This window comes from Dreissena polymorpha, chromosome 10 (assembly GCF_020536995.1).
Source record: "Dreissena polymorpha isolate Duluth1 chromosome 10, UMN_Dpol_1.0, whole genome shotgun sequence".
NCBI lineage: Eukaryota > Metazoa > Mollusca > Bivalvia > Myida > Dreissenidae > Dreissena > Dreissena polymorpha.
This window is the reverse complement of record NC_068364.1, coordinates 1,713,931-1,741,622: the sequence shown is the minus strand read 5'-3', so window position 1 is coordinate 1,741,622 and position 27,692 is coordinate 1,713,931. Positions and strand designations below refer to the sequence as shown.

The window sequence follows — 27,692 nt, the reverse complement described above, 5'->3', positions numbered from 1 at the left end:
TTCTTACATGGGGATCTACTATATTGATCACTTTCTCTTGTTAATTATACCATGTCTTACTTCATTGTATTGGTGTTAACGTCATTTAAGTCATTTCTCTGCTAGCACATGCAAATTGTTCGTAAAAGAATTTCAATGACCTAAATTTCTTACGTAGTTTCATCGTGATATGAATCAGATCACAAGAGCAGATTACCCAATCAGAATCCATCGTACATCATAAAACATATATTTTTTATTGTTACAGTAGAGGATAATTATATGATAATCTTTGCTTCAGAGGCAATTTATTATGAATAAGTTTTACATTTCGTAAAACTTTAATTTCATCTTGCAAACTTCGTGAGACGTTTCATACTTGGAAAACGCGTTATGACATCGAATTCGGTATTACTGACAACCTTTCCAATGGGTTATCTGTATCAAATTAACTTGTATGCAAACATATGCATTTTAAATCAGATTGTATTGATTGTCAACAAAACACATAAAGTTTTGCAAAAAAACATTTTATTTGAAAAGAATATCACATTTAGGACATTAAACGTAGCTGTTATACATGCTTGTCTATCATGATATAAACCAAGTGCAACTCTAGTTACATCAGCATGAGATCTTCCTGTTCATCATTGTAAGGTCCTGTATTTGAGGCAAGTGACCAATTGCCATACATTGAGACACAGGACAAAACACAGGGCAAAAACAAACACCAACACATACAACTGGGTTCATCGCTTTGGAACGGTAAATTCAAAGTATAGCATTGGGTATATAAAGCTTGGTCCAGATTTATTCCCTAAAACATTCAAATGTAAATAAAATTCATTCTCGTATAATCACAATTCAAATCAAACTCCAATAAACGAGAATAATACAGAAAATTTCATTCCATTCCTTAAATGGCTGTTTTTTACCAGAGCGTCAAAACTGCAACTTTCCGACGCACGATGAAATGAAAAACAAAACACACATATCAACTACATCTCGCTTTTAACAAACAAACTTTTGAAATATAGCATAGTGTTTGATTTTCAGATCATCGCCATGCATTACCAGAGATTTGTCGTTATTGTGTATGTAAATTGTAAAGTGACATAACTTTGTTACATATGCTTCTGTAAAACTAAACAACAAATTGTTTGCTTATTATGTTTAAGAAATAAATATAGAAAAACTTTAATTAACGTGATTGTAAATAAGAGCATGTGTACTCGTAAAGCATCGGCAGAGACACAGTAATTTCTATTAGATTCTGAAGAAATCTTATTAACGCGCCATGCACCCGATGATGTTTGTTTTTTTTCAAACCAAAAGATATTCATGCTATCATTAGAACATTTTAAAATTACGATTTTAGTAAAGATAAAAAAATCCACTTTCACAAAGACCAAATAGCATACACTATTTTATAAAAGCAAAATGGGTTTTATAAACATGAGCCCTTTCGTAAAAAATATTGTATCTAATATTTGAAATGGATTTTCTGTTGCATATTTATTTTGGAAAACGTGTACAAGGAAGCAAAAACTAACTATACCTAGACTTCATTGCCTCAACTGAAAACACTTTTAGTAATGTTAACCGATTAACAATCCGAATACATACCGTTTCCACAAAGATTGTCATGGTTATAAATACAACAATTACAATTAAAACAAATGGGCGTTTAAAATTCTTAAATTGCAATAAAACATCAAATATATCTTAATTGTAGCAAATGTAAGTACAGGTATTGTATCTGGTGTGCCAAAATCATAGCCATTAGTGATAATCTAGAATATTAATTTGCTACGTTAACTAATAAGCCATTCGGAACGTAACAATTAATCCGTTGATGTGTCTTCATAGAGAATACTAGGTTAGCGTTAAATACAGAGAAGTTTATGTTGCGAGGCTTAGAACGCCGGAAGCGCGAGCCTTGGCGAGCGCTTTCGGTGTTCGAGCCGAGCAACATAAACTTCTCTGTATTCAACGCTAATCCTAGTATTCTATTTATCCCATTTGATTTTTTCAACGTGACATTTAACATAAATAGATCTAATAACCTTAACAATAATTTTAATTCAGTCATAAAAGCGCTTAAAATCTAACAAATGTAACCATGCGTAGTGATATACATGTATTTGTTCTGGTACGCAAAATAGTCTTTAAAAAATTCACACACAAACTGTAAAACAAGTAAAAATATCACCATATGCCTACATTCTATTTTACGCAGTATGCGAATTTTAACACAGTACGACCGCGAAAAGAAGATTTTACTTTACTATAATTTATTTTATTTACGAAAGAAAATTATCAAAATCCAATATGGCGGCCATTACTCCTGACAAAATGCTGTCGATGTCAACATACATGTAGGACTACACCATCGACGACCTAGTTCTGGCTACCATAACTTTAAATGTCGCTTTTTATGATTTTTGACTGGTGCGACTTTGTACAGGTCTGTCAATACTAAATAAACTGTACGCTGAAGTTTCTTTAGCTATCGAAAACCTTGACAATTTTGACAGACAATTGCAGCGACTGACACTTTATTTGACAAAATATACAGGGCAATACGTTTTCCGACTTCGGACGACGAATTTAAGGACGAGCAGAACGTGTTTTTTATATAATGTTATGGGAATGCCGTGTGTGATCCGATGCATCAATGGCGCCCATGTTAAAATCATTTCCCCGAGAACAGGGAACGACAAAAGTACAAACAAAAATCAAAACATTTAAGAACTAGTATCTTACCTTTAATTATCCTTTAAAATCCATCTTATAATCCATTTAACTCAATAATTGACGATTTTGCATCTAGGGTCTTTAATAATTATTTTAGCATAAAAATAAGGACCCTTATGCCATTCTATCACTTTATTCAAATGAGTTTATGAACGCGATAAACTTTCTTCTTCGTCACACGCTACGTCATGTACTCTACATTACTGCTGTTCAAATGAACCGGAGCAGTTTATCTAATAATAGCCGTTGGTAAACTCGGTTGCATTTGCAGATTTCTGCATACAAACATAATTATGTTTAAACTTGCACAATGTTTTATTTATCTATGGTAAATGCCCTTAATGTACGAGAAAATAATCTAATATATAAATACACAAAGAATGGAAAACATTCCAGTACACAACAGATAAATGAGTACAAAATACCCGTGTATAAAATGGGACGTTCCCAATTCCAGTGTGGTGCTATTTTTACTATCTTATACTTTACACAGCTCTATGCCTATTTAAATAGGAACGCAAACATAGCAGATTATTCATGAACTGTGCGATATGTGTATGGCTTGTTGTACATTCTTAATATTTAAGTTGAATGTCAAAAGTATATGCTTTGATATAAACAATGCACATTACACGAAATAAGGAAAATGTGATCAATTGACAATTCAGAAAGTTCGACATACAGTACATGTAGAAAACATGTGAAATAAGTCGCGTTTATAATAAATCGTCAAAACAATGGGGAAAATGACGCAATAAGTATGTCATTTTATAACGCCATCAATCAGCTGAATCATTTTACGGATGGCGAAAAATTATGTCATATGACTATATTTCAAGGTTGAAGGTCGTATAATTTTGAAGCTTAAGTTTTGTCGACTTTGTTTCTTATGGAAAATCATTCAGTGGTAAAGACTAAAGTAAATATAAATAAAAAAAACAACAAAACAAAAATCGTGTAATTTTATATATTATTTCAGCATTTCTTTTGGTGAATATGTCATAAATATATATTTCTGCAAAATATGCACATTTTCTTCTAATGGGTGACCTTAAAGCGGGTATATACGATCTTGTCAACTATTTATTAATTAATATAAAATGTGTAAAAACTTATTAAACATATATTTCAATATAAACTAAAATAAAAGTTAAGAAGAACATGTGTCGAAAAATGCTAAATAAGCCAGATATTTAATTCTGAAATCGAAAAAGGCTGTACAGCCGAATTCGCCAGCATGTATATCATGCATGTACGATGTGAATCTAAATTTAGTTTAACGGTTCATTTGAAATTCCTGCAGCGATATCGATTCATACGACACACGAACACTTACTAATAAGACGAATGCATCGGTTATTGTAGGAAAATAATTACGAATTATCTTCGTCACAATCGGCTAGGGGCGCTAATTTGTATTTGCTGTATTTTATGAAATTCTTCTTAAATGTATCATTTTTTTTGCATATTGTGTGTTATCATAACATATTTGTATCAATATTTTAAAATTCAGCACATATAAAAATCGTATATACCCGCTTTAAAATTCGATAAATGAACCAAACAATATCGACCTAATTTTAGCGCATATCGCATGACGTCATTTAAAAAGTAGTCCGTGCACGCGATAGGTATATTCCACAGTGTTGAATACAAGCAAGTATATTCCACAACGTGTTATACCGTCAATGTCGCGGTGAAAATGGGATAAAATAAATTATTTGCATTTTACAATAACTATATTACATACAAGACAACACATTTGACAAAAACTGTAAACATGTCAATCGGGCTAAATGGTCGCCTTTTCGGCTATACACTGTAAGATAAAATTGCTGTTTTTCAATTTCAGAATTAAGGAGAGTGATTAGAATTTAAAAATAGCATTACATATGGATACGACATACATAATGTGATGGACATATTGATACAAACTAAATACATTAAATATTAAATAAAAACTACAATATTTAAGCTATTTCTACATAATCTTTCTGTAAGGGCGACTTATGCCGCCACACTACTTATCATTTTTGACAAAAATTAATAACAAATATAAATTCCAATATTTAGTCGAAAATTCTGCTCAGTGCAACTGCGTACCTTAAACAATTTTCCCAATCTGGCGAGAAAAAAACATAATCTATATATATGACAGACAAAGACGTTTTATTGATACGTTGGTAATTATGTTTCAGTTAATGCTATTATCGTATTCAATCAATAAGATGTATTTGAACTTAAACATTATTCTGCTTGATACAAGAAACAGGGTAACCAGGTGTTCAGCGTAAATAATAAAGCAATCCAAAGAATGGTATGCATATAAGCTACATTTATAACACACACAATATCACATTCTTACTCAAGTTGTTTAGTAGACGTTTTTATATTTTTAGCAATAGTGACGATGAGCTTGACCCGACTTGCCACACATACGATTCCATGCTAAGTCTCTATGCAAGATTGCTTTATTAAAATTGTAATCAAGATTAATTGATTCTTATTAAAGTTATTGAGCGGAACCCAAGTTTGTTTGAAGTAAAACGCCCGCCCGCAAAACCTATTTCTAACAGAGATTATTTTCAACTTTGCTGAAAATCGACTTTAAAAGGCATCGATTTCTCAATTGAGAATAAAGATGTTTTGCTTGCTTTCGTAACAAGCAAATACGTATGTGAAGTTTAAAAATATACATTTGCAAGTATGCAGGATATTGAATTTCATAAAAAAGAACTTCATCATTCCACTCTGCATTTTATGCAAGCATACATACATCATATATCATAAAGGATCGTCTACACGCACAGTTTAATGTACATGTACATCAAAGTTAACATAGTTTAACATAGGCTTACTTAAACAATTATAAGAGACTTTATATACATGGTACGCTTGAACACACATGTTTTTACAAATATAGGAATAAATTGTCAATATAAGGGCAAAAGAAACAAGAAATATCTTTAAAAAAAGATATACGGCGTTGATTGTGGTTGCAGTTAATGAAAGGTAAAGACTTCAATGAATGAGATCAAAGATAGCGAATGTCTTTTTCTGTGCAGTTCTTAGCTGCTGCAAACGCAGTACGGGATGATACGCGGAGGTTTCGCGGCTTATTTTACATTATTACATATTGCTGGTCATAAACATATAGATTACAAAACAGAAAACCAAAAGAAGAATGGAAGTGAAATTAATACATATGAGTCAACCGGCCACACGCGAAGTATCCGTATATATTTTAAATATTTATACGCGCGTTCTTCGAACAAACCTGTTTTAGTGGTTTGTCTGGCATTGCTATTTGATTCGATTATTAACAGTATCGAGAATCATTGCGCTCATGCTTAATTCATTAGTCAATATGATGGCATAATTCTTGTTAAATTAATTAAAAACAATATTTATCATGGTATTGTTGTAAAACACATTAAGAATCTATTATTATTCATTTAACATCTGTCTGGTCTAAAGAAAATTCCAGTTCACCTAGTTCACGCTATAGCGTCTTTATTATGTTATGATTATTTTCCTGGCCGCGAACTCCGATCAGCACATAGGGTTGAGACGCAGCGATGACCTGTATGTAAACTCTGACATTCACAAACAGTGGCCGCAATTTGACCCGATATACCTCGCGAGTTGAAATGCAATACATTAAAGTGAGTCTTCGCTTCCACTGCTCTCTATACTTTAACATGTTAACATGTTGACAGGAATATGGAAGTTAGTACTAAATATGAGAAAATAGCCTTTAAGTGCAAACGTTCTCGCGCTGACAATCTTCTGAAAATAAAAGGTGGACGCACAAACTGTATTGATGTCGAGATTGAGTGTATAACTGTTCTATCTATTAAGCCTTTTCATTAGATATAAAATTGTTTCATGCTTAACACGCAGTAAAACAGTGTTACAAAGACGCGGACATGTTTCCAATGTGCTGGTCGTATTCTCAAATCAGCCAATGCAGTCAATGAAGTGTATTCATCTGTACTTGGCCGCGGGAAGTTTTATTTGAATTCTATTGGACGCTCACAAAGGTCAGGCTAAGGTGAAAAGCTGGCTTAAAACAGCTTACGCCGAAAAACAACAGGTTTATACTGGTACAAAAACCATCGAATACAGTTGTGAATATCCAATCAATAGATATAAAATGTAAACATGAGCATTAAGCATAAAGACGATAACATTTACAGAGGACAATAGGCGCTCACTTGGGGCATCAAGGAAATCAATTGAGATAAACAGGTAGTTCAATTCAAGACATATAAGACATATAAGAAAAATACGTTCCGCTCCCATATTTTTCGATGGACTAGTCCGATTTTCTAACCCGGTAGAAATATCATAGGCGCAAATGTTATTAACACGTTCCTTTGCGATTGTGTAAAAAAATTTGAACTTATTTATGTTCACCAGGTTTACTTATAAACATATAAAAAACAGTCCCCACCTCGCACATATGTTTCTTCAATTGACCGGAACAATTTGAAGGCAGGCAAAGATATCATTACAATAAACCTGCTGAGTTAGTTACATGATGATTGGGCCAACTCTATAACTTCTGTAGAGTTCACAAAGCTTTTCTAGCGACGTACAAGACAGGTTACCCTGACCCACCTGGCTTGAAACCATGTTGTGCAATTGACGGTTCAAACATTTAAGAAAAAAATAGTGACTTATAGTAAGTTCTCAAAGTTTCACTAAGGCCATATTATCTGCCACTCTCCGAGATAATGACCACGTTCTTCAACTTTCAATGGGCCTAAACAATTTGTAACTCGTGTGATTGTTTTAATTTTTTTGCGCGCGAAATATGATTATTGGGAAAACAATGTGAATTCTAGAGTGTTTACAAGGTTTAAGTAAAGACATATAAGAAAAACCTTCCCGAGCCCATATAGGGCATGTATTTAACGGATCAGATCCATTTTCGAAATCGGCTCAGATATAATTAGAACAAATGTATTGCACAAGCTTCATGAAGATTAGACTAAACGAACTTTTTTAGAGTGTTAAACAGTTTCGCTATATAGAGAATAGTATTTGAGTTTTGGATAAAGATCAAGTTTATCATGCGAGGCTTAGAACCGATGTAGCGCGAGGCTTGCCGAGCGCTAACATGGTTCGTGCCGAGCATGATAAACTTGATCTTTATCCAAAACTCACATAATATTCTATTTATCCTATTATTTCCTCACAATTTTCCATTAATAACTCTCAAATATGGCTTTTTTTGACGATTTAGTTTTTCCGTAGTTGACAAAAACAGATTCTCCAATTTTTGGAAAAAGCCAAATCTGATCTAAAAATAGTGATAGTATAAAGCTCATGTTTATACGATCGTTGTTATACTATCGATTTTCATCTGGTAATAGGATAAAACTTAGTATGTGCTGAGCGAATTTGATGATGATAGGGCGAAACAATGTGACTTATATAGTATTTACCAGCGTTGTCTTACATTGTGTCCTAGCCGTTGACCCACGCTACACCGTTTCAAATTAAGTCAAGATATAACTGGGAAAACTGGTCTGACCAAGTGTCAAGTCGATTTGAAAATAAATGAAGCCTCTTTAGTGTTCATAATATATATTTTGACGGAAACCGCCGCCCGACGGACAAAAGAGATCACAAAATCCCACCATGAGCACGTTGTCTCTGGTGAGCTATTAAGAAATTCTTATTGGACGAGAGTAAACACGTGTTGGAAACGGTTCAATACCAGCCATATCAAATACAGTTATATGCAGCTACATACATACAGAAAATGATTGTATTGCTAGTTGATAGATTTCATACATGGGCATTACACTTACGACAAGCCATAAATCAGATACATGAATCATGCAGGCGCAGCAACCAGAACACATACAAATCATCATAATTATCAATTGAGTCGCGTTCTAAAAAAAACTGGGCATAATGCATGTGCGTAAAGTGTCGTCCCAGATTAGCCCGTGCAGTCCGCACAGGCTAATCAGGGACGACACTTTACGCCTAAACTTGATTTTCGGTAAAGAGGGACTTCCTTGAAACTAAAAATACCATAAAAGCGGTAAGTGTCGTCCCTGATTAGCCTGTGCGGACTGCACAGGCTTATCTGGGACGACACTTTACGCACATGCATTAAACCCAATTTTCTCAGAACAAGACACGATTGTCCTTATTTAAATGAACTATCTCTCTACTTAATAAAACAACCATTTGTAACACATGATCAACTTTAACATTTAAAACAAATATGAGTCGCGTTCTGAGAAAACTGGGCATAATGCTTGTGCGTAAAGTGTCGTTAAGCCCCGTTTTCTCAGAACGCGACTCATATTCGAAAAAGGGGTATTCGAAAATGTTTAGTTTCCCCATTATTCAGGAAAAAAATAATATACTACTAAAGTTTAATCGCATATTATGGTAACCAGGGTAAATTTTCGAACACGAAATCATTTTATACTCCTTGGTTTAGAAAGTAAGAAAAGAGTGATTACTAGCTCTAAAACGTTAGGCAATAATAGCAATCTACTTGGAGGTGAAGAAACAAAGTTGACCAAAGTTGACCAACTTGTATAATTTTGACTAAGTGGTTGATGATAAACATTGTTTTACATTACACATGTAACGATTGTACTGAAATTACAAAATTATCAAAGGGTCTAAAACCATCATAAATATTTGATATGGGTATTCCAAGTTAAATGAAAATGCAATATACATACGATAGTAATGCAGAATCAAAAACGTTTTCAGTTAAAACAAATTAATAAAAGGCACATTGTTTAAAAAAAAACGGACAATGGTCATGATTGTCACTTTTTACAAACTATGAAATCAAATAAACAACGTTAAGTGTTAGGAAATTGACGTAAAATACGTTTTAAAAAACAACTGTATAATCTTACGATAAATTAAACAATCACAATATGTAGCAAACAATAAACGAGCTTGCTGCACGGTATTGGTCAGGTGTTTATGTAAATAAAAAGGCTCATGACCTAACTGTTTACCAAGAATCATTTTAAATCTCTTCTGATATGCCAATGCAACACACATATATAAGAAAAACTGCTCCGCAACCCTAACCGTTTTTGCGGCCATGATTAACAACTGTTTCGAGCCAGTTTTTAACTCGATTGAATTTATGATGAATTGAAAAAAAAAACTTCTATAATGAGAACAAGTTTTTTTTAAGTTTACCTGGTAGACTAATTTGTATAGGTCGCTGGGATGCAATGGAAATTGTGTCCGCCTAGCGACCCGGAGGTAAATCACCTTTGTGTGAGCGTTCTTAAGATCTTCCCCACCGGCAAGAGACTCGAAAGCGTTTCAAATAAGTAGTAAGTACTTGAAATGCAATCAGCTATACTTAATAGGTTTAAACTAATTTTTGACATAACGTAACCCAGTTACTGTCTAGGCTAAGATATCATAGGGCCACATTTCTGACCAAGTTTCACGAAGAGTTGACAATAATTCATTCAATGTAGGTCTCTTTTGTAAACGAGCATAAATGTGCACCATAATTGTTCAAAATCCTTTTTAGAAAGGTTATCCTACCCAACAATTTACAACTTCATAACCCAAGAAAGCGTAACTTTAATCAATAATCAGTATTTTTACCACTGAACAATCGTGCGTTACTTGCATCAGTGAGGTTTTCTATACTCAATAAACCTTTCAAGTTATTTGAAACAAGTGATTTGCAATAAGTAAAGAAAACGATTAAGCAATAGGTATAAGTGATTATATAATTAACACGTTTTGTTATACTTCTAAATTTACACGGTATGTACGTATTATTCAACTAAGTATGCGTTTTTGTTATTCTCGATTGAATGTTAACACTGTGAAAATGGTATATATTATTACATAAACTTATATCAAGTATTTTTATTCTTTTGCAATTAATGCAATATATGCAGTGTAAAAATAGGACTCGTAGCTGCAAAAGCTACAAACCTTTACAGAAGATCAGTATTTACAATTATTTTTGATTTCACGAAAACATATCACATTGAAGCTGTGAATAACACTTATAGTCAGTTGATTTGTAAAACTTCCTGGATGTTCACTATTTATGTATTTTATACTTACTTCGAATCCGTCTCAAAAGACTTTGGTTGCCTCTGGGTCCGCCCGCGATCTGTAGAAGGATCTCTTGTCTGGAAGTATTTCGAACCAAACGGCGAGCGATCCGAAGAAGACTCCCTTGTCTGGAAATATTTTGAACCAAACAGCGGTGTATCTTCCCCGGTATTGAAGTTGCCAACAATAGACGCCATACGCTGATGAATTTCGCTCACTTCGCCGGCCATTTTAGTAACAACGGCCCACATTTGCGGATTGTCAGTGCTCGTCACGGGCGGTGAGTTCGTCGGTGTTGGCGAACGAACGGGGAAGCTCGTTTTCATCAACCTGCTGTAAGTCTTCCTCAAATCGTCTCTGCCGACATCGAGGAGAAGTTCAGATATAAATTGATCTGAAAAATATTCAACTGCTACTGATCAAGTCACGATTTTCCATGTTTGACCTTGCTAAATCGACAATACAGTTTTATTTAATAAAAGATCGCACTTTGATTGTACGTAACATCTGTTTGACAAAGATGCATTCATACATTCGTACATAGGTTTTAAATAATATTAAACAGTTAATGACAAGTCTGCCATTCAGAATATATTGTAATTGCAAATAAAGCATTACGCTTTTTAAGCGGCTACCCACACATTATGTAAATACTTAAAATTTTATTTATTAATTAATATTGGTTAAACTATGACAATTTTAGTTGAATACGTACCAACTGGGATAAGTTTGTGGTTGGTTTGTATCTCCTTGTATATTATACCCGCCAAAAAGTACGACTGATCACGATCCATGTCTGCTTTAATTGGGTCATCATCTGTCCAGACATACTTTTTAATAAGCTTTAGTTTTTCCTTGTGCCGTAGTCCTCTGCTGATCTTTCGAAGAATGGCAAGTACCGTCTCGTTTATTTCAACAAATTGTTCTACAACAACTAAACATACATATTCCGATAGCAATAAGTCAATAAAGTAAATATCATTTTACAAACACATTTTATAATTTTACAACTATGGTTGAAACGTAGTAAAACACAGACATAAACTGGCATTACACAAGGTGTGTTGGAAATTTTGTTAGACTGTAAATATTCTAATTAAACAAGATAAATTACGTCTGTTATATTTTCATCATACAATTGTTTTTCATATTAAAAAAATGTATTTTGCATATAACAAATACCTCCTTCCTTTAATTTTGCGACAAGTGATTGAATCATTTCGAGTAGGTCTTTTTCTAGCTGTTCCAATTCTATGGAGGCAAGATACTTGTATTTTGTTAGCTGCACATCCATCGCAATCATTTCTAATGCCTGACTTCGAAGTTTGGATTGCATACTTTGTTCTCTTTCAGTGAACCATACGCTCATCCACGATGTGACCAGTTCTGAATGCTGATTAACAATGTTTTCAACCAATTGCTTGTTGTTATTTACTTCAGTTACTGTTTTCAGCGACTCCTCAAATTCCTGCACTCGATTGTGCAATTCTTGCATATCAATTTGTCGTGAATATTCTTTTTCTTGCTTCTTTAACATGTCTTCAAATGTCCTTACAATAGCTTTGGCTGCGAGCATATTTTGGTATGCTCATTTCGGATACGATTTATATCGTTTGACATTCTGACAATTTCTAGATCAGACCGTTCAAGGTTTTCAAGTGCGGTTTGCAGTTGTTTGTATACACTGGATAACTTTTCTTGTTGTTCTGTAGCAACCAACGTTGTGTCAGTTAGTCCTAAAAATAAAATTGTTTTCCAGTAAAAACGGATTATTGAAGCACCAGAACCATTATCAAGAGCAAAATTGTTCGCGAAAACCGCAAGTAATTTTTTACGAATGTGATCTATGGCATAAACAGCACAATACAAAATATGCAACATAATATTCAACATTAAACTGAATAAAGTTGGGTTCCTATCCCACTTGGAACGATCAATACAAATGATTGGCCGATATTCCGGAAAAAAATAACTCGAAAGTAAAACAGGATAAGACTTGCGGAAACTGTTCACAATTTTTTTTTTGAAAGCATGTGTTGCTGTGTTTTGGTCAATATCGGGGTATTTAGGTCTCTAGGATGGTGTGTATGACTTTGAAAAACTAGAAATATTTTTCTTAAATATGATGTCTGCCCCAATATTAAACAAGAGCTGTCAGAGGACAGCGCGCTCGACTATTCGAGTGCTTGACAGTTTAACGTAAGCCATCATGAGGAAATTGTTCATATTCAATAATTTATTAGACGATCTTTCAAAAATAAAAAAAAGGAAACAAAAATATTATATTTTTTTTTTGGGGGGGGGTAGGGGGTTGAGAGGGGGGTATAATGTGGGATGTGGTCATTTATTAGATGATCTTTCAAAAATAAAAAAAGGAAATATTTTTTGTTTGGGGGGGAGGGGGGGGGGTCGAGGGATTCTGAGTTGGGGCGTGCGGTATTGTTTGGATGGAATCCATTGTGGTATTCAGGTAAGTGTTGTTTTGTCAAAGTATCAATACAATCTGATTATAAATAAAGAAGTTATGGTAATGTAACTAAAGCAATATGCATATTGTAAATGGAAAAAGGTCCATAATTCTTCCAAAATGCTTGAAACAGTTGTCTGCTCTTGTTTATAGATTGGGGTCATGTTGGTAAAGAAGTTTGCAAAATATGAAAGCAATATGTCAAGAGACATTGAAAATATTTGAGGTGGTACGCAAACTTTAACATAGATTTATCAATAATATGCATATTCTAAGTGAAAAAAGGGCCATAATTTTTACAAAATGCTGCTCTTGTTTATTGGTTGGGGTCATGTTGGTAAAGAAGTCTGCAAAATATGAAAGCAATATGTCAAGGGACATAGGAAATATTTTGGGTGGTACGAAATATTTAACATTTGCACGCTCACGCTCACGCCGACGCCGGGGTGAGTAGGATAGCTCCACTATATATATTGCATATATAATAGTCGAGCTAATAAACTAACATGCACTTAAACAGATTGTATTTACTGTTCAATATTTGCACGTATGCTGCTACTATATGTTTAAACATAATGGAAACCGTAGGGATATGATAAATACAAAACAAAGCAGGTAAAGTCGCAGTATTCGATGTTGAATAAATTGAAACGCTCCGGGAACTAATCTTGCAATCTCTCACGGCGCCTTATTTACGCCTTTAGATTTGAAGAGCGTCGGATTTAATTGCTCATTGCCATTACTCTGCATGTTGTGATGCTTAAAGGAATTATTGGTTTTGCTTTCCCGTAATAGTGTTTCCTAGTATGCACTTCGTATCTTGATTGTGCAAATATATAATGTTAATACGGTAGGTTAGTATAAATACACTCTGAATCATGTTATATGATGCACATTATTGTTTTATACACGTATGCATATAATAAGTTAATGTGTTAATTATATGAATAAATAAACTGTTTATGTCATGATTAAATTTTGTAAATGAATTGCTCCCTCCATGTGGGTCTTTTCAAATGTATGACCCGTGTAGTCCCTTGAAAATAAACAACCTATAAGAGCGCGATATCAATAGATTAAGCATGCATGGGACAAAACCTGGTTCTTCATTTATATTTTAGACTAAAAATAAGTATCGATTTAAGCGATATAAATCATTGCTTGCATTTAAAACAAAACATAAAAACATTACAAACCAGTCAAATTGAAGGCATTCTCCCCAATTAAAATAATATCTATGCCCAGAACGTGTAATTCCGGGTAGGTATCCCCGCCGAATAACCGTCTTTCCATGAGCTCAACGTACTTAGCCGGAACCATGAATGTAATCAGCAAACTTGATGAGGGCTCAATCCCAGCAATTATAACATACTGGGTAGGCACAAATAGTACTCGGGAAAGGCGATTTCTGAGGTCTTCTATGTACTGGCTTGTGCAGTTACTGAAGTCCTTTCCCTGGACGTGCATTTTGACGTATTTATATCCGTTTTCTGAAACAATCATCGGTAAACCAAAAGGCTCTTTAACCAACGTTACTTTAATGAAAAACACGTGTTTTGATGGTGTGAAAACGAACAAGTATTTAACGACATTATAAGACAATTCTTCAGAGGGACATGTGTAATTCTGAAGAGAAAAAGCTTCAAATATACAGAATGTAAGTAAACAATAATTATGGTATTGTATTTAACATCTCATTTTTGCTTACATAATTACAATACATGTCAACCGTTATTACGTGTATGTTTTATGTATTTGTACCATATTCTACCATAAATATATATATATATATATATATATATATATATATATATATATATATATATATATATATATATATATATATATATATATATATATATATATATATATATACTGACCATTTTATGTTTTTAAACATATGTAGACCGATATGGATATAAATGTGAGTAATTCACATGAGGATTACATTTCGAGGACAAGATTGCAGCTTGTTTATACACTTTAATTACATTTGCAGCGTTGTTATAATAATATTTGCATATTATTATGAGAAATATATCCTTTTATATCCTTTTAATACACGCGCAGATGGTAAAAACTGACAATGCAAATGAACTTATTTAATATTTCTATTCAGATTTATATGCAACCAACGTTTTTGAAAATCTAATCTTCGTACAAAATGATTTTGGCTAGATTCTTCCAACCAAAGTTTTACGACCATTTTCATCCGTTCATACAATGCAAAATCTACAATAATGTAAACTGTACTAAATATACCTGAACCTATTAATATACATACAAGTGTAAAAGATCACTTATAACCGCAGTTAAACATCAACTGTTAATGTCATCTCCAGTTATCATTTGAACTCTTATTGCGAACTTTGACTGAGCGATATGGGTCTTACAGGCGACAGACCGTATGTACATGGGAATGTTTGTCGAAATTGGTCTAGATAAAACTGAACAATATAACCACATGCTTGATAAAAAAAACAAAATGTATATAATGCAATCATTTAAAAAGTGTATACCGCCACCAAATCTAGCATTTCAAGCTTCAACATGAAACGGACCCACTTGGTTTCAGGATTAAATAAGACGAGGTGGCCGTATTATAAAAGTAGACGCGTGTACAGTGCATGCACCAGCCTTTGCGTCTGACAACCACTGATGGAATGTAGTAACTAGTTTTTATGCAACTTGGTATATACCTTTTTATCAACCTCAGCGACAAGTATTGTAAGTCATAAATATTCATTTATAAAAAACACCCATGAAATAAAATACAAATACACATAAAGTGAAACTTCAGGTTCACCAGCAGAAGAGGAAACCACTCTTTTACATTGCGGCCATTCATTTATGGCAAGGAACTTATTGCCAAATGTTTGACACAAAACAAAAAACACACGTACATAACAAACGCATACACATGATCAAGACTGTTTTAACCTCCGTGGAACGGTAAATGCAAACGCTCTTGGGGATTAAACCGGTTTTGAGGGAGCCCCAAGCCTCGCACTTGACCCAGAAAATATTTAAGTGTGTAAACAAATACGTGTAATAGAAGAAGCAATAAATATGAATATAGATCATTCAATTAGTATTTAACTACTAACTACTCAATGGTCATATACAGTCCAGAGCTCGAGAACCGTAACTTTCTTAGGCACGATCGAATAATCAAAACAAGTATCAGCTACATTTTGTCTTTATTAGATGGCGTAAGTGACATAGCATACTATAGTCTTATATGCAGATCATCGTTGCTAAATATAGGAAGAAACCGAAGTAAAGCTTGTGAAAAGGCTAAATTACAAAGCATATTTTTGTATGTCTCTGCTTAGCAACATTGATCAAGACATTATATTTCTGAAAGGGGCATTTTAACGTTTTGTAAATTGACAAAATTAAAACAAATTGTTTCAAATTCGCATATGTGTATGGTAGTTGCGATATTTGTAAGGAAACAGTAATAATGAACATTTACCATGCTGTAAAATATCCATTATATGCATCTTTTGACAATTAAAAAAACTTGAAAATTATAAAGCGTTGCAAGGCGAAAAGATTGAATAATTTGGAGAGTTCTATTGTTGTCGTTATATGTTGTGGTCCTACGAGGATTGCTTATTATAACATTCGTCACTTATTGTATGAGCACGGATGGCCGAGTTGTCTAAGCGATAGACTTTTTACTCCAGGGCTCAATAGTTCGAGCCCAGTTGAGGGTTACTTTTTTTTCTTTTTTTTTCTTCTTTTATTCTTGATTTTTTACTTGAGCTTTTTCGATCCAATGTTTACATTTATCAATATAAAGCATTTAATGACAAACTTCAATACATGCCAACATCTGTGAAAAATCCCCTTTAAACCTGAGAAAGATCAATAAACTCTTTTCACATAGTTTGAAGATTACAATTATAATTAAGATATATATTACTTCAAACGATATAAATATTTTTTAGAAACTTAAAAGTGTACCTTGATCGTTATCTCAAACTTGACAATTATTTGCCTTTTCTTACTTTCGTGTTTTGCAAGTAAGTACGATGATGTATTTTATATCATGCATAATTAACATATTTGAATTCCAAGAGCTTGTTGAAAACACTTTTCGTGTATAACTCTTTTTTCTAGTTTGTCAAATTTGAACACTCATAAAACCGGTTGAAACATTTTAACCACCTGTCCACAAGTATAACTTTTTAATGCTTGAATGCATTTTACTTCTGCGAACAACTATAATATATCCAATAATTATGGATTTCAGCGTCTTTTATTATAGAAGGTGTTTTATCCCAATTGATAAGTCTTCTTACGGGTGTTTAGATGTTGGTATTTACGGACTATTGTGTTTTTTCTTTCACGTACACAGTTTCTTGACACTGGCCTATGATGACCTCAAATTCGATAGGCCTGTTCCACTCCCCGAATTTTCCATTATCCTTATGTGTACGTTTGTTTTCTCAAAGCGTATTCTAGATATCGTGCACAAACAATTGGTCTACGGACCGACCGACCAAGCGATCGACGTACAGGTGCAATTATGCAAATATGTCACAAAACAAAGTGTAACAAACCTGGTTCGCCTGCTGCAGCATAGAAGTAGAGAGTGTTTCCCATTTCTCTGGAAAAATCGATTACTTGTTCAACAAGATCAATCCGTCCAGCGATTTGTAGCATCACTTGTAAATATACCATGTTTTCCCTGTTTAAATATTTTTTCGTCTTTAACAACGTGAACAAAGTGCGCACATCTTTGATTGAGTCTAGGACAGAAGAGGAAATTCCACCAGCACCTGCAAACAAGCATTCAAAAGTGTTTCCAACTTGAGAACATGTCTTTAATTGCTAAGTGTAAACAGACAATATTAGCCAGTAAACCAACGTCAATTGTTATATATATATAAGATAAACAACAATAGTGGTGGTGTTTTAGACGATGTTCTTAAAAAATGCAGATATCTAACTGGCATACCAGTCAGCCATTTTAAAGAATATCGAACGGATAAATATAAAGAAGTGAAGTCACACGATATACATATTCATGTAGATTTACGAAAATAAAAATCAGAATAACGATGCCAAAAAGTCTCATAAAAATGGCCACCATTCTACTACTTTTAACGCGTCAACACGACCATGCTTTAAATAAATAGTTTGTATTAAGTTTTGTACATATTTGAACACCAACAAAATAAACCAATAAAGCAAATGTGAACATGTTTATTCTGATCAATACACACTACTGCTTTTATATTTAAATAAAGGTCGAGGGGTTTCGTGTAAATTGCACAGCAGTTGAAGAAATCGTCCAAACAATATCCAATGGTGATTCTATAAAAGCGTTCAAGTACCGAGTTTATTTCTTTAACCAAATACTCCTTTCCTTTGGCTTGAATTTGTTAAAAACGCATAGTTGTACACTGCTTCCAAACATTCCAAAGTTGGTTGCAAGCTTTAGTAATTAGGTAATTCCAAGAGAAATAAAACGTTCTAAGTCAAATCCATTTTTGAAATAGCATCTTTATAATATCGTTTCAACCTAGTGTGCAATTAAAACTACGTATGTAGCATAAAACACACCATCCTCGGTGAAAACCGGAGATTCTTAGGTTGGTGTTCCGCTAATCTTCATAGTTAGATCGTGTCTGCTTTCGACTTCACCCTGTATCTGACTTCTTTTTGGTGGGCCTGGTTACCTGCTGATCCACCACCCTCAAATTTTCGAGTCACGTCCATCAATGATACATTACCCTCGTCATACTGCTTTTCGACATTTCCGTAAACAAACAAGTTGCAGAAGTCAACGGGAAATACAATAATGGTATTTTAAGTTTAACCACATGTTAATACCCAACTCAAACTAAAAGATGGCGTCATATAAATAAATGTATTCTGTATTGTACATTTTGATATGTTTTCGTCTTCTCTTGAAGTATTTTATGTCTTAAAATAAAACAGGCTTTCAAGAAGTGTCAAATGTTGCTCGTGATTCATCGTACATCCTATCCCAGTATTTGTTGTTTCTATGAACATCATTCAATCCATTTTGAATGATATCTTAATGCGGTGAACGACAAGAAGATCCGTAAAAATATACTTGCCCAGAAAGAACAACCAAACAACATTATGTTAAACGTTCCCTTATTTTCAAATCACAAAGCATTATGCAACATCTGGATGGTTCCTATGAAACTGCGTGTCACTTAAATCACGAATCTGTTGATTTGTCCATTTTCAACCTGTTCAGGCAACTGCGCTAAAATCGATCCATAACAGTGAACGTAGACACTACCAACAACATCTTCACGCAGGAAAGGTAACCAATGAATGTTGGCATATAAGTGATTATGCTTATATCGGCTGCAATGCCTTTTATTCATTTATCATCCAGAAGGCATATCCACTTTCTACGATGGAGAAAAAACATCAGTTTGTTGACCTGCTGATTTCAGTTCATTTCATATACTCCTGATACGAACTTAAATATTTTGTAGAATATCGCATTGTAATTACACTCTTCAAATACTGACCATGGCTAAATAACATACTGGGAACTGTTGAGCTACAAAATAATGCGATGTGAATACCAAAAGCTACACAAAAACATCATTCTAACCAGCATCAGTGTTCTTTTTATTTTAGTTTAGTAATCTTTGTTTCCCCATATGAAGCCGCACACTACTCTCAATCACGAATACGGTTTCAACTTGTTAACATCCTTGAATCAATTAGTGAATCAATCAGAGTTAATCAAAGGTTCAACCAAAATAACATCTTGCTTATACAATATGACTGTGCATACAATTTATAGTTGAAACTGTGTTTCAGTAACTGAACTACTGCGAGTATTTAAATTATGCTTTATCTATACATACAAATGAGTCAACGAAATGATACAAAAACACGTTTTGTCTACGTTACTTAATACTTAGATTTAATAAGTGAATCATGTTAAATAGTAATACTATTACAATGTTTGTGCGTCAAGTCCTTTACCTGAAAATTGTAACTTCAGCTTTTCCAAGTCTCTCATACCAATGTTGTCAGCAAGTTCTCCAATGAATTTATTAAACTGCCAATCCTCAGGGGGCTCTGGAAATACCAGTTGGTCATCCTTTTGGTCTGTTTGTAAGTTCGGCTTTCCTAAGTTGTCTTTAGAGTTACACGTCATCGACATATCTTCCATTGAATGAGTTGTTGTATCCACGTCTGACATTGCGAGTCTACGACTTGTTCTGAAAAAAGTGTTTGTTGAACTTCTTAGCTACCGTTGCATAATGCGACCCAAGAATTGCGCCTGAAGAAATAGTGCAGGTGCATTATAACAAATCTTTATTTTTAATTTCGCAAAATGCATTGAATGTGTATGTGTACTATACAGATAATATTCTTGACGGGATATTAGATAAATTCATATCAACGACAAACGTTGGTTTTGTATATAATGCACGTAGTTATTTAATAAAATACTCGCAAGTCTGGCGTCAAAGGGTAATATAACAATCGATGGAACTTCAGAAACTCAATAAGCATTAAACGGGTTAAACATTCACGTGTAAACTACATTTATATTTTTTCAAATGCTTTAACTCTCTATACAGATGTATGTTAACATGACTAAAGTTCGTTATTTTTTTTTTCGAGAGACTTGTTCACAGTTTGGTAAAAATAACATATTTTCAACGTTATTGTAATTTAATGGAAAAAAAAAATTATATGAATTACGTTTAAGCAAGCGACAACTCCTGACTGCGGAAAATGTAAAAATATTGGTTCTCAGAGATCGATGGTTCGATTCCCGTGGATTATACTATTTTGCATTTAACTTGTTTTCTTGATATTATAATTCGTCAAGACTGGTTTAAACAAGATTTGCGAGTGAACATATTTTATTTCTAAAAATTCAAAAATCTGTGAACACGACCATTTGGTAACCATAATAAAGTTCGTACATACAGTTTATGAAAAGCCAAAATGCTCCCTTCGTTTTAAATTTTAACCCGCACTTGATAAAGCGTCAGATTACAAGATTCATGCTGTCGTCTGGTTAAATTGAACGTGTACTGCTTTCTTTATGTATACACAACGTGTTTATCTGAATGCACTCGTTTATCAATCGTTTAAATATTTTCCTCAAGCAATGTAAAGGGCAACCGTTAAGCAGAATGGCTGAAACGATATCGTTTGCGTTATTAATATAAAAAAGCATAAACACAATAGCAATCATTAGAGTAAAGAACGTATGTTCTTATAATCACACATATTGATAGCACTTCAATATATATGTTTATTCATTTTGAGTCCTATAAAACCAAATTTCAGTGTACGACTTTGCACCATGATTTTCGCACAAACCGGTTAGCATTTGATAGCAGTATAAGAATGCATTGTCAATAAAACGCACTTTAAATTGCCGCATATGTTTAATAAGACTGGAGCAATATTATCAGTAGAGATGTTAGTGTTACAATCTGCTAATCTTTTATTTAGTGCAAGTTGCCAATGGCCAAAATAATAAACGCCATAACCTACTACACAAGTTAGAACAGAAAACGCCATAAGCTCGGTAAATCAAGCATTGGGTGTTTCAACAGGTTGACATATAGGAATAATGAAAAACCTGAAACAGCATCAGTTGACAAATTCATATACACATGCCCCAAGCAAGTTATAAATTGCCAATTCAATACAGGACAAAACATAAAACTCAATATTGAACGCAACAAAGTGGTTACAGCTTCTTTTCCGGCCTTGAAGCGATTTAGCAAAGCGTTGGGTTTAACCCGGTTTAAAGGCATGTCTAAGTAAGCACAGATTAAATATAAATACAACATGTGTAAACTAACATTAACCTCATATGAAAAAGAGGATAAAAATTAGTTTAAAAAATTAAATTTATTTTCACATTACTTTGATTTTACCAATGCGTGGTAATTTCACGTTACAGCGCAGTCTTTCTGAGCCACGATGAAATAAGATAAACACAATTGTTAGGTATTGCTCCTTTTTGTCAATCGAAAATTAAAACCATATACCATGGTCAAGATCAGTGTAGAGCATCTCAGGAATACTGCAGGGTTTACGCCCGATTACATAGTTTAAATGTAAATGATAAGTATTAATAGCAGTATAATATTTTTAAGTGTATGATTGATTTAATTGGTTTATTCGATTAGGTTCCAAATATATTTTATCAGGGCTATTTCGTTTTAAACAAACAGGCGAAACATATAAATGTTTAACATATCAGGGAGCCGTTTCATCAACGATTTACGACTAGTTGTAAATTACGATTTACATAAATTACGATGTTTCAATGAAATCGCGTTTCATCAAGCAAATCGTAAATTAAAATTACATAAATTTCATACATAAATATACGACTGGGTAAGGGCACCCGTAAATTAACGTAATGGCGGTCGTTTTTGTCATCTAAGATGGCAGGAGACGAACAATTACCAATGCCAAGGCTTTTAAGGGAGAGATTGTTCTCGAAAACCTTAGAGATGAGAACATTGCTTCGATATATCGTCTAAGTAAGGGCGGAATAGAGCGATTGTTGGTTTTGATCGGGGAAGACATAGCACCAACTTTCCGGCGAGCTCATCCCTTTCATTCCGTCGCTTAGGTATGTAAATAAGGCGAAGAAATCATTGATTTAAACAAGTATAATTATAAAATTGTATTTATTTTCAAATAGCAAATAAGTAGCATTTAACCCAAAAACTTGAGAGTAGTTGCCCACTCTGGATCAGCAGACGATTTATTTCATAAATCAATCTCTGGGTTAATAGTCGCCATCTTTCGAACTACTTTCAAAAGTACAACAACAACAATAACAGTAGAAGACAATTTTAATTGCGAAAAGTTGAAAAATTGAGTACATGTGTCACGGTTGTTGAGTGGAATAGTGTTATTTTCAACTGTGTACGAAGCATGTGAACTGGTAGTGGAATAACCGAATTGTTGGTGGAAATGGAATTTAGAAATATATCTAATAATTCATCATTTTTCGTGTCATGATCGTGTAGAATTATCATCAGCATCATTTCTGTGGAACATTGCACTATTCAAAATACAAGTGTTTCATAGCTATGGTGCTTTTGACATAGTTCACTAACCATCAAGACTGAAATGATTCATGCATACAGGTAAAGTAAATAATTGAATTTGTGCAGAATGTTTATTTTTTACAAATTATTATTTAATTTAACCAATTTATTTTAGATAGATTGCACTGAAACTCAAGTAAGACACTTAAGCCAGTTTTCTGAGAAGAAACAATACTTGTTCAGAGTATAGCAGGCTCATGCGGCCTCTGGTTTCTTTATTTGGCCTCGGCCTTTAACCTGGGTCGCTTTGATTTCAGGTCTTTAGCCCCCATATCAACAAGGCTTTCTCGACCCTATATGTACGTATTCATATTGTTTAAAGATTTTGAGAACCCTCGCTCAGTGCCAGTGGGGATAAAACAGGGACCTTCTTATAGCTAGATGAATGCATCAAATATGCCAGCAACACTTTATAATCAATAACTTTATAATTGATGATTCTGTTCTTTTAACTACATTACTAATTTACCAAAACAATGTGAAACACATTTTTATGCTCCCAAAGGAGGGCATATAGTGATCGCACTGTCCGTCTGTCTATCCGTCACACTTTGCATTTAGGTTTCGAAAAAATGCTCATAACTTCTATGTCGCTTCAGATGTAACATTCATATTTGGTATGCATGTGTATATGGACAAGGCCTTCCCATAGACACACAAATTTTGACCCCTTTGACCTTGAACTTAGGGTCGGCGTTATGTTTTGAAAAATGCTCATAACTTCTATCAAAGCGTTTATCGGGGGCGTATATCATCCTACAGAGACAGCTCTTGTTTTTGCTACTGTCCTCTGCACAAACCATGATATATTTGCATATATGCATCCAACCAAATCAGTAAAACTATATATATATATATATATATATATTATAACAGATCTTGAAAAAAACACACATCAAACTTCAAATTGTTTTAGTAAATTATAGGCTTTAATTGGTATTGTGACATTGACAACACTCATGCATGCGACTATACAATTATACAACTATGGAACTTATTATTTATGAGAAATTCCAATACATCAACATAACGTCTCAGATTTAAGGCAGATAATCTAGTGCTTTTTTGCTGCCATTTTTACTATTACACAATTTTTCATTTTATGTTATGATGCATTGATCTTGTTTCTATATTAACAAAGCAATCATGTTAAACTTTTGAAGAAAGATGTTGTCTGATAAATATTGAAAATATAATCACTACAACGTGAACAAAATTCAGTTGAATACTGTGACCAACGAAGATTTGCCAAAGAGCAATTCAGATCATGATTTAAATTAAATACAAGTAATATGAAAGTCTGCCTATTGGATCCCAGTTATGACTTATTTGTCAAATCTGCACATTAAGTTGCCCTTGGCCATGTAGAATTGGGGACTAAATACCATCAAGTCATGTAAAAAGGAGCAGGGTATAGCACGCTGCTATTGATCTCTTGAGCTTTCACATGAATTTTACGGGTAATTTTCATACAACAAATGATATTATATAGTGTAAAGCATTATGAGCACAAATTATATCTCTTACTAGTGGTGCAAAAATCAATTAAGTGTCACATTTCAAAAGAAAATTTATATAAAAAGGTATTATTAATTGTTAAAACGTTATAAAAGGTTATTTCAATTCCCTAAAGCATTTAATTACAAGAACAAGTGCATTTTATGTCCATTACAATACATGTAACAGTATTGGCATTGTATTTATCTGCATTTGATGTGCATTTAATACACTTAAAAATGCAGACCAGACACACTTCTAACAGAAACAAATGTATTTTTTTCTGCATTTTTCCAGCATTAATACTCTTCAAGTGTATTTTTTATCATCCCAAATACACTTTACCAGGAAAAAGGTATGTTAAAATGCATTTTTAGTTTGTTTTAAGTATATTTTCAAATGCATTAAGACACTCTTTTGCAAAAAATGTTGAACAAAAACTTGAAAATATTTAATATACTAAAGTGAAGTAATAATTAAAGTTTTGTATGAGCATCAAAAACAGTGTCAAATTCATACCAGTGCCTATTTAGTAGCAGTAGGCCTTATATGGTCTACTTGTGGTAGAAATAATGCATTTTGTATAATACAACATACATAAATTAAAAAATATAGCTGCCCATACAGTTCAATACAATGTTCAATTAACTACACTATGCAAAGTTGAAATATGACATCAAGCTTGGAATAATCTTTTCAATAATGTATAATATGCTGTTTTAATTTATAAGTGAAATAGACATTTGCATATAAAAACTGATTTTACATCAAAACTAAATGTTTAATTTGATTTTTAGCTCCACTGGCCAAAGGTCCTGTGTCCATCGTGCGTCCGTGCATTAACTTTTCCTTTAAACATCTTCTCCTAAACTACTAGTCCAATTCTGATGAAATTTCTTAGGAATGTTCCTGGGGTGAACCTCTTTCAAATTTGTTCAAATTATGCCCCTGGGGTCAAATTTGACTCTGCCCCGGGGGTCACAAAATTGAAAATTTGCTTATATAAGGCCTATTTTGTGAAAACTTTCAAAATCTCCCGTTCATAACCATAGGGCCTAGGGCTATCAAATTTGGTATGTAGAGACATCGAATAGTCCTCTACCAAATTTGTTCAAATTATGCCCCTGGGGTCAACTTTGACCCTGCCCCGGGGGTCACAAAATTGAACATATGCTTATATAGGGTATATTTTGTGAAAACTTTACAAATCTTCTCGTCCATAACCATTAGGCCTAGGGCTACCAAATTCGGTATGTAGTGGCATCTTATAGTCCTCTACCAAGTTTTTTCAAATTATGCCCCTGGGATCAAGTTTGACCCTGCCCCGAGGGTCACAAAATTGAACATATGCTTATATAAGGCCTATTTTGTGAAAACTTCAAAATCTTCTTGTCCATAACCATCCGGCCTAGGGCTATCAAATTTGGTATATAGTGACATCTAATAGTCCTCTACCAAATTTGTTCAAATTTAATCCCTAGGGTCAAATTTGACCCTGGCCCGGGGGTTGCAAAATTGAACATATGCTTATATAATGCCTAATTTGTGAAAACTTTAAAAAAAATCTTGTCCATAACCATTAGGCCTAGTGCTACACAATTTTGTATGTAGTGACATTGTATAGTCCTCTACTTAGTTTGTTCAAATTATGCCCCAGGGGTCAAATTTGACCCTGCCCCGGGGGCCACAAAATAAATTATATGCTTATAAAGTGCCTATTTTGTGAAAATTTTAAAACTCTTCTTGTCCTTAACCATAAGGCATAGGGCTACCAAATTTGGTATGTAGTGACATGTAATAGTTCTCTACCAAGTTTGTTAAAATTATGCCCCTTGGGTCAAATTTGACCCTGCCCGGGGTCACAAAACTGAACATACGCTTATACGGGGCCTATTTTGTGAAAACTTTAAAAATCTTGTTGTCCATAACCATTGGGCCTAGGGCTACCAAATTTGGTATGTAGTGACATCTAATAAACCTCTACCAAATTTGTTCAAATAATGCCTCTGGGGTCAACTTTGACCCTGCCCCAGGAGGTCACAAAACTGAAGTACTTGCAGACAAACTAGGAATACTGCTGTGATATAATCTATCTATCTAATCATTCTAATGGGATATTAATTTGGCTTCAATAGAAAAAAATCAAAGCATACACATGTATATAATGTGTATGTAAATATTAGTTAAACTTAAATTGATTGACCATCGATAAAAAGATATTATAATATATATATATATATATATATATATATATATATATATATATATATATATATATATATATATATATATATATATATATATATATATCCTTGTAAAACTAAAAATTAAATATGTATGTTTCTATTACATCATTTAGGACTTTTATTTTTTTATTTTCAGACAAAGTAGAGTGAAGCTTAAAACAGTATCCAATTGTAACAGTCAATTTTGGGAAAATCAACCTTATAATTATTTTCTGTGTTGGTCAATGTCATAATTGGTATAAAATGTATATTGAACTGGAAGTTTTCTTTATTTTAAATGACAACATTTGCTTGGTCAGCCATAATTGTCACAATCAAGTGGTCTTTTTACACTGTAGTTTTCTCACTGACTATGGGTTTGTTCTGAGAATGAGCCACACTTAGTATCGTTGGGGAGATGAGTTGTCAATTTTATGTTTATCAGTCTTTCATAATCCAGTATACCTGTAAAAAGGGAATTTGTAGCTAATAATCACACAATAGACACAATTAAAATTGTATGCATTTAGATTTATTTAGTACTTAACATAATCATTTTCCAAAAATATGTAG

At 33.5% G+C, this 27,692-nt stretch overlaps 1 protein-coding gene across 3 annotated transcripts in view; it reads right to left on the bottom strand.

Annotated features, from left to right (window-relative positions):
- Positions 1–8,125: 8,125 nt before the first annotated feature.
- The window catches only part of LOC127848708 (uncharacterized), a 31,462-nt gene continuing 11,895 nt past the window's right edge, over positions 8,126–27,692 (bottom strand). The window contains exons 2-8 of one of the 3 annotated variants that reach the window (XM_052381315.1): positions 20,282–20,520; positions 18,866–19,045; positions 17,860–18,078; positions 14,485–14,778; positions 12,004–12,557; positions 11,537–11,755; positions 8,126–11,215 (exon numbers count right to left, since the gene is read on the bottom strand). In XM_052381315.1, the coding sequence (XP_052237275.1) occupies positions 10,827–11,215; positions 11,537–11,755; positions 12,004–12,397 (1,002 nt within the window). In that variant the 5' untranslated portion in view covers positions 12,398–12,557; positions 14,485–14,778; positions 17,860–18,078; positions 18,866–19,045; positions 20,282–20,520 and the 3' untranslated portion in view covers positions 8,126–10,826. Of the gene's footprint in view, positions 11,216–11,536; positions 11,756–12,003; positions 12,558–14,484; positions 14,779–17,859; positions 18,079–18,865; positions 19,046–20,281; positions 20,521–21,241; positions 21,369–27,692 lie in introns of those variants that run through there. The other 2 variants (XM_052381316.1, XM_052381314.1) reach the window with 2 other exon arrangements.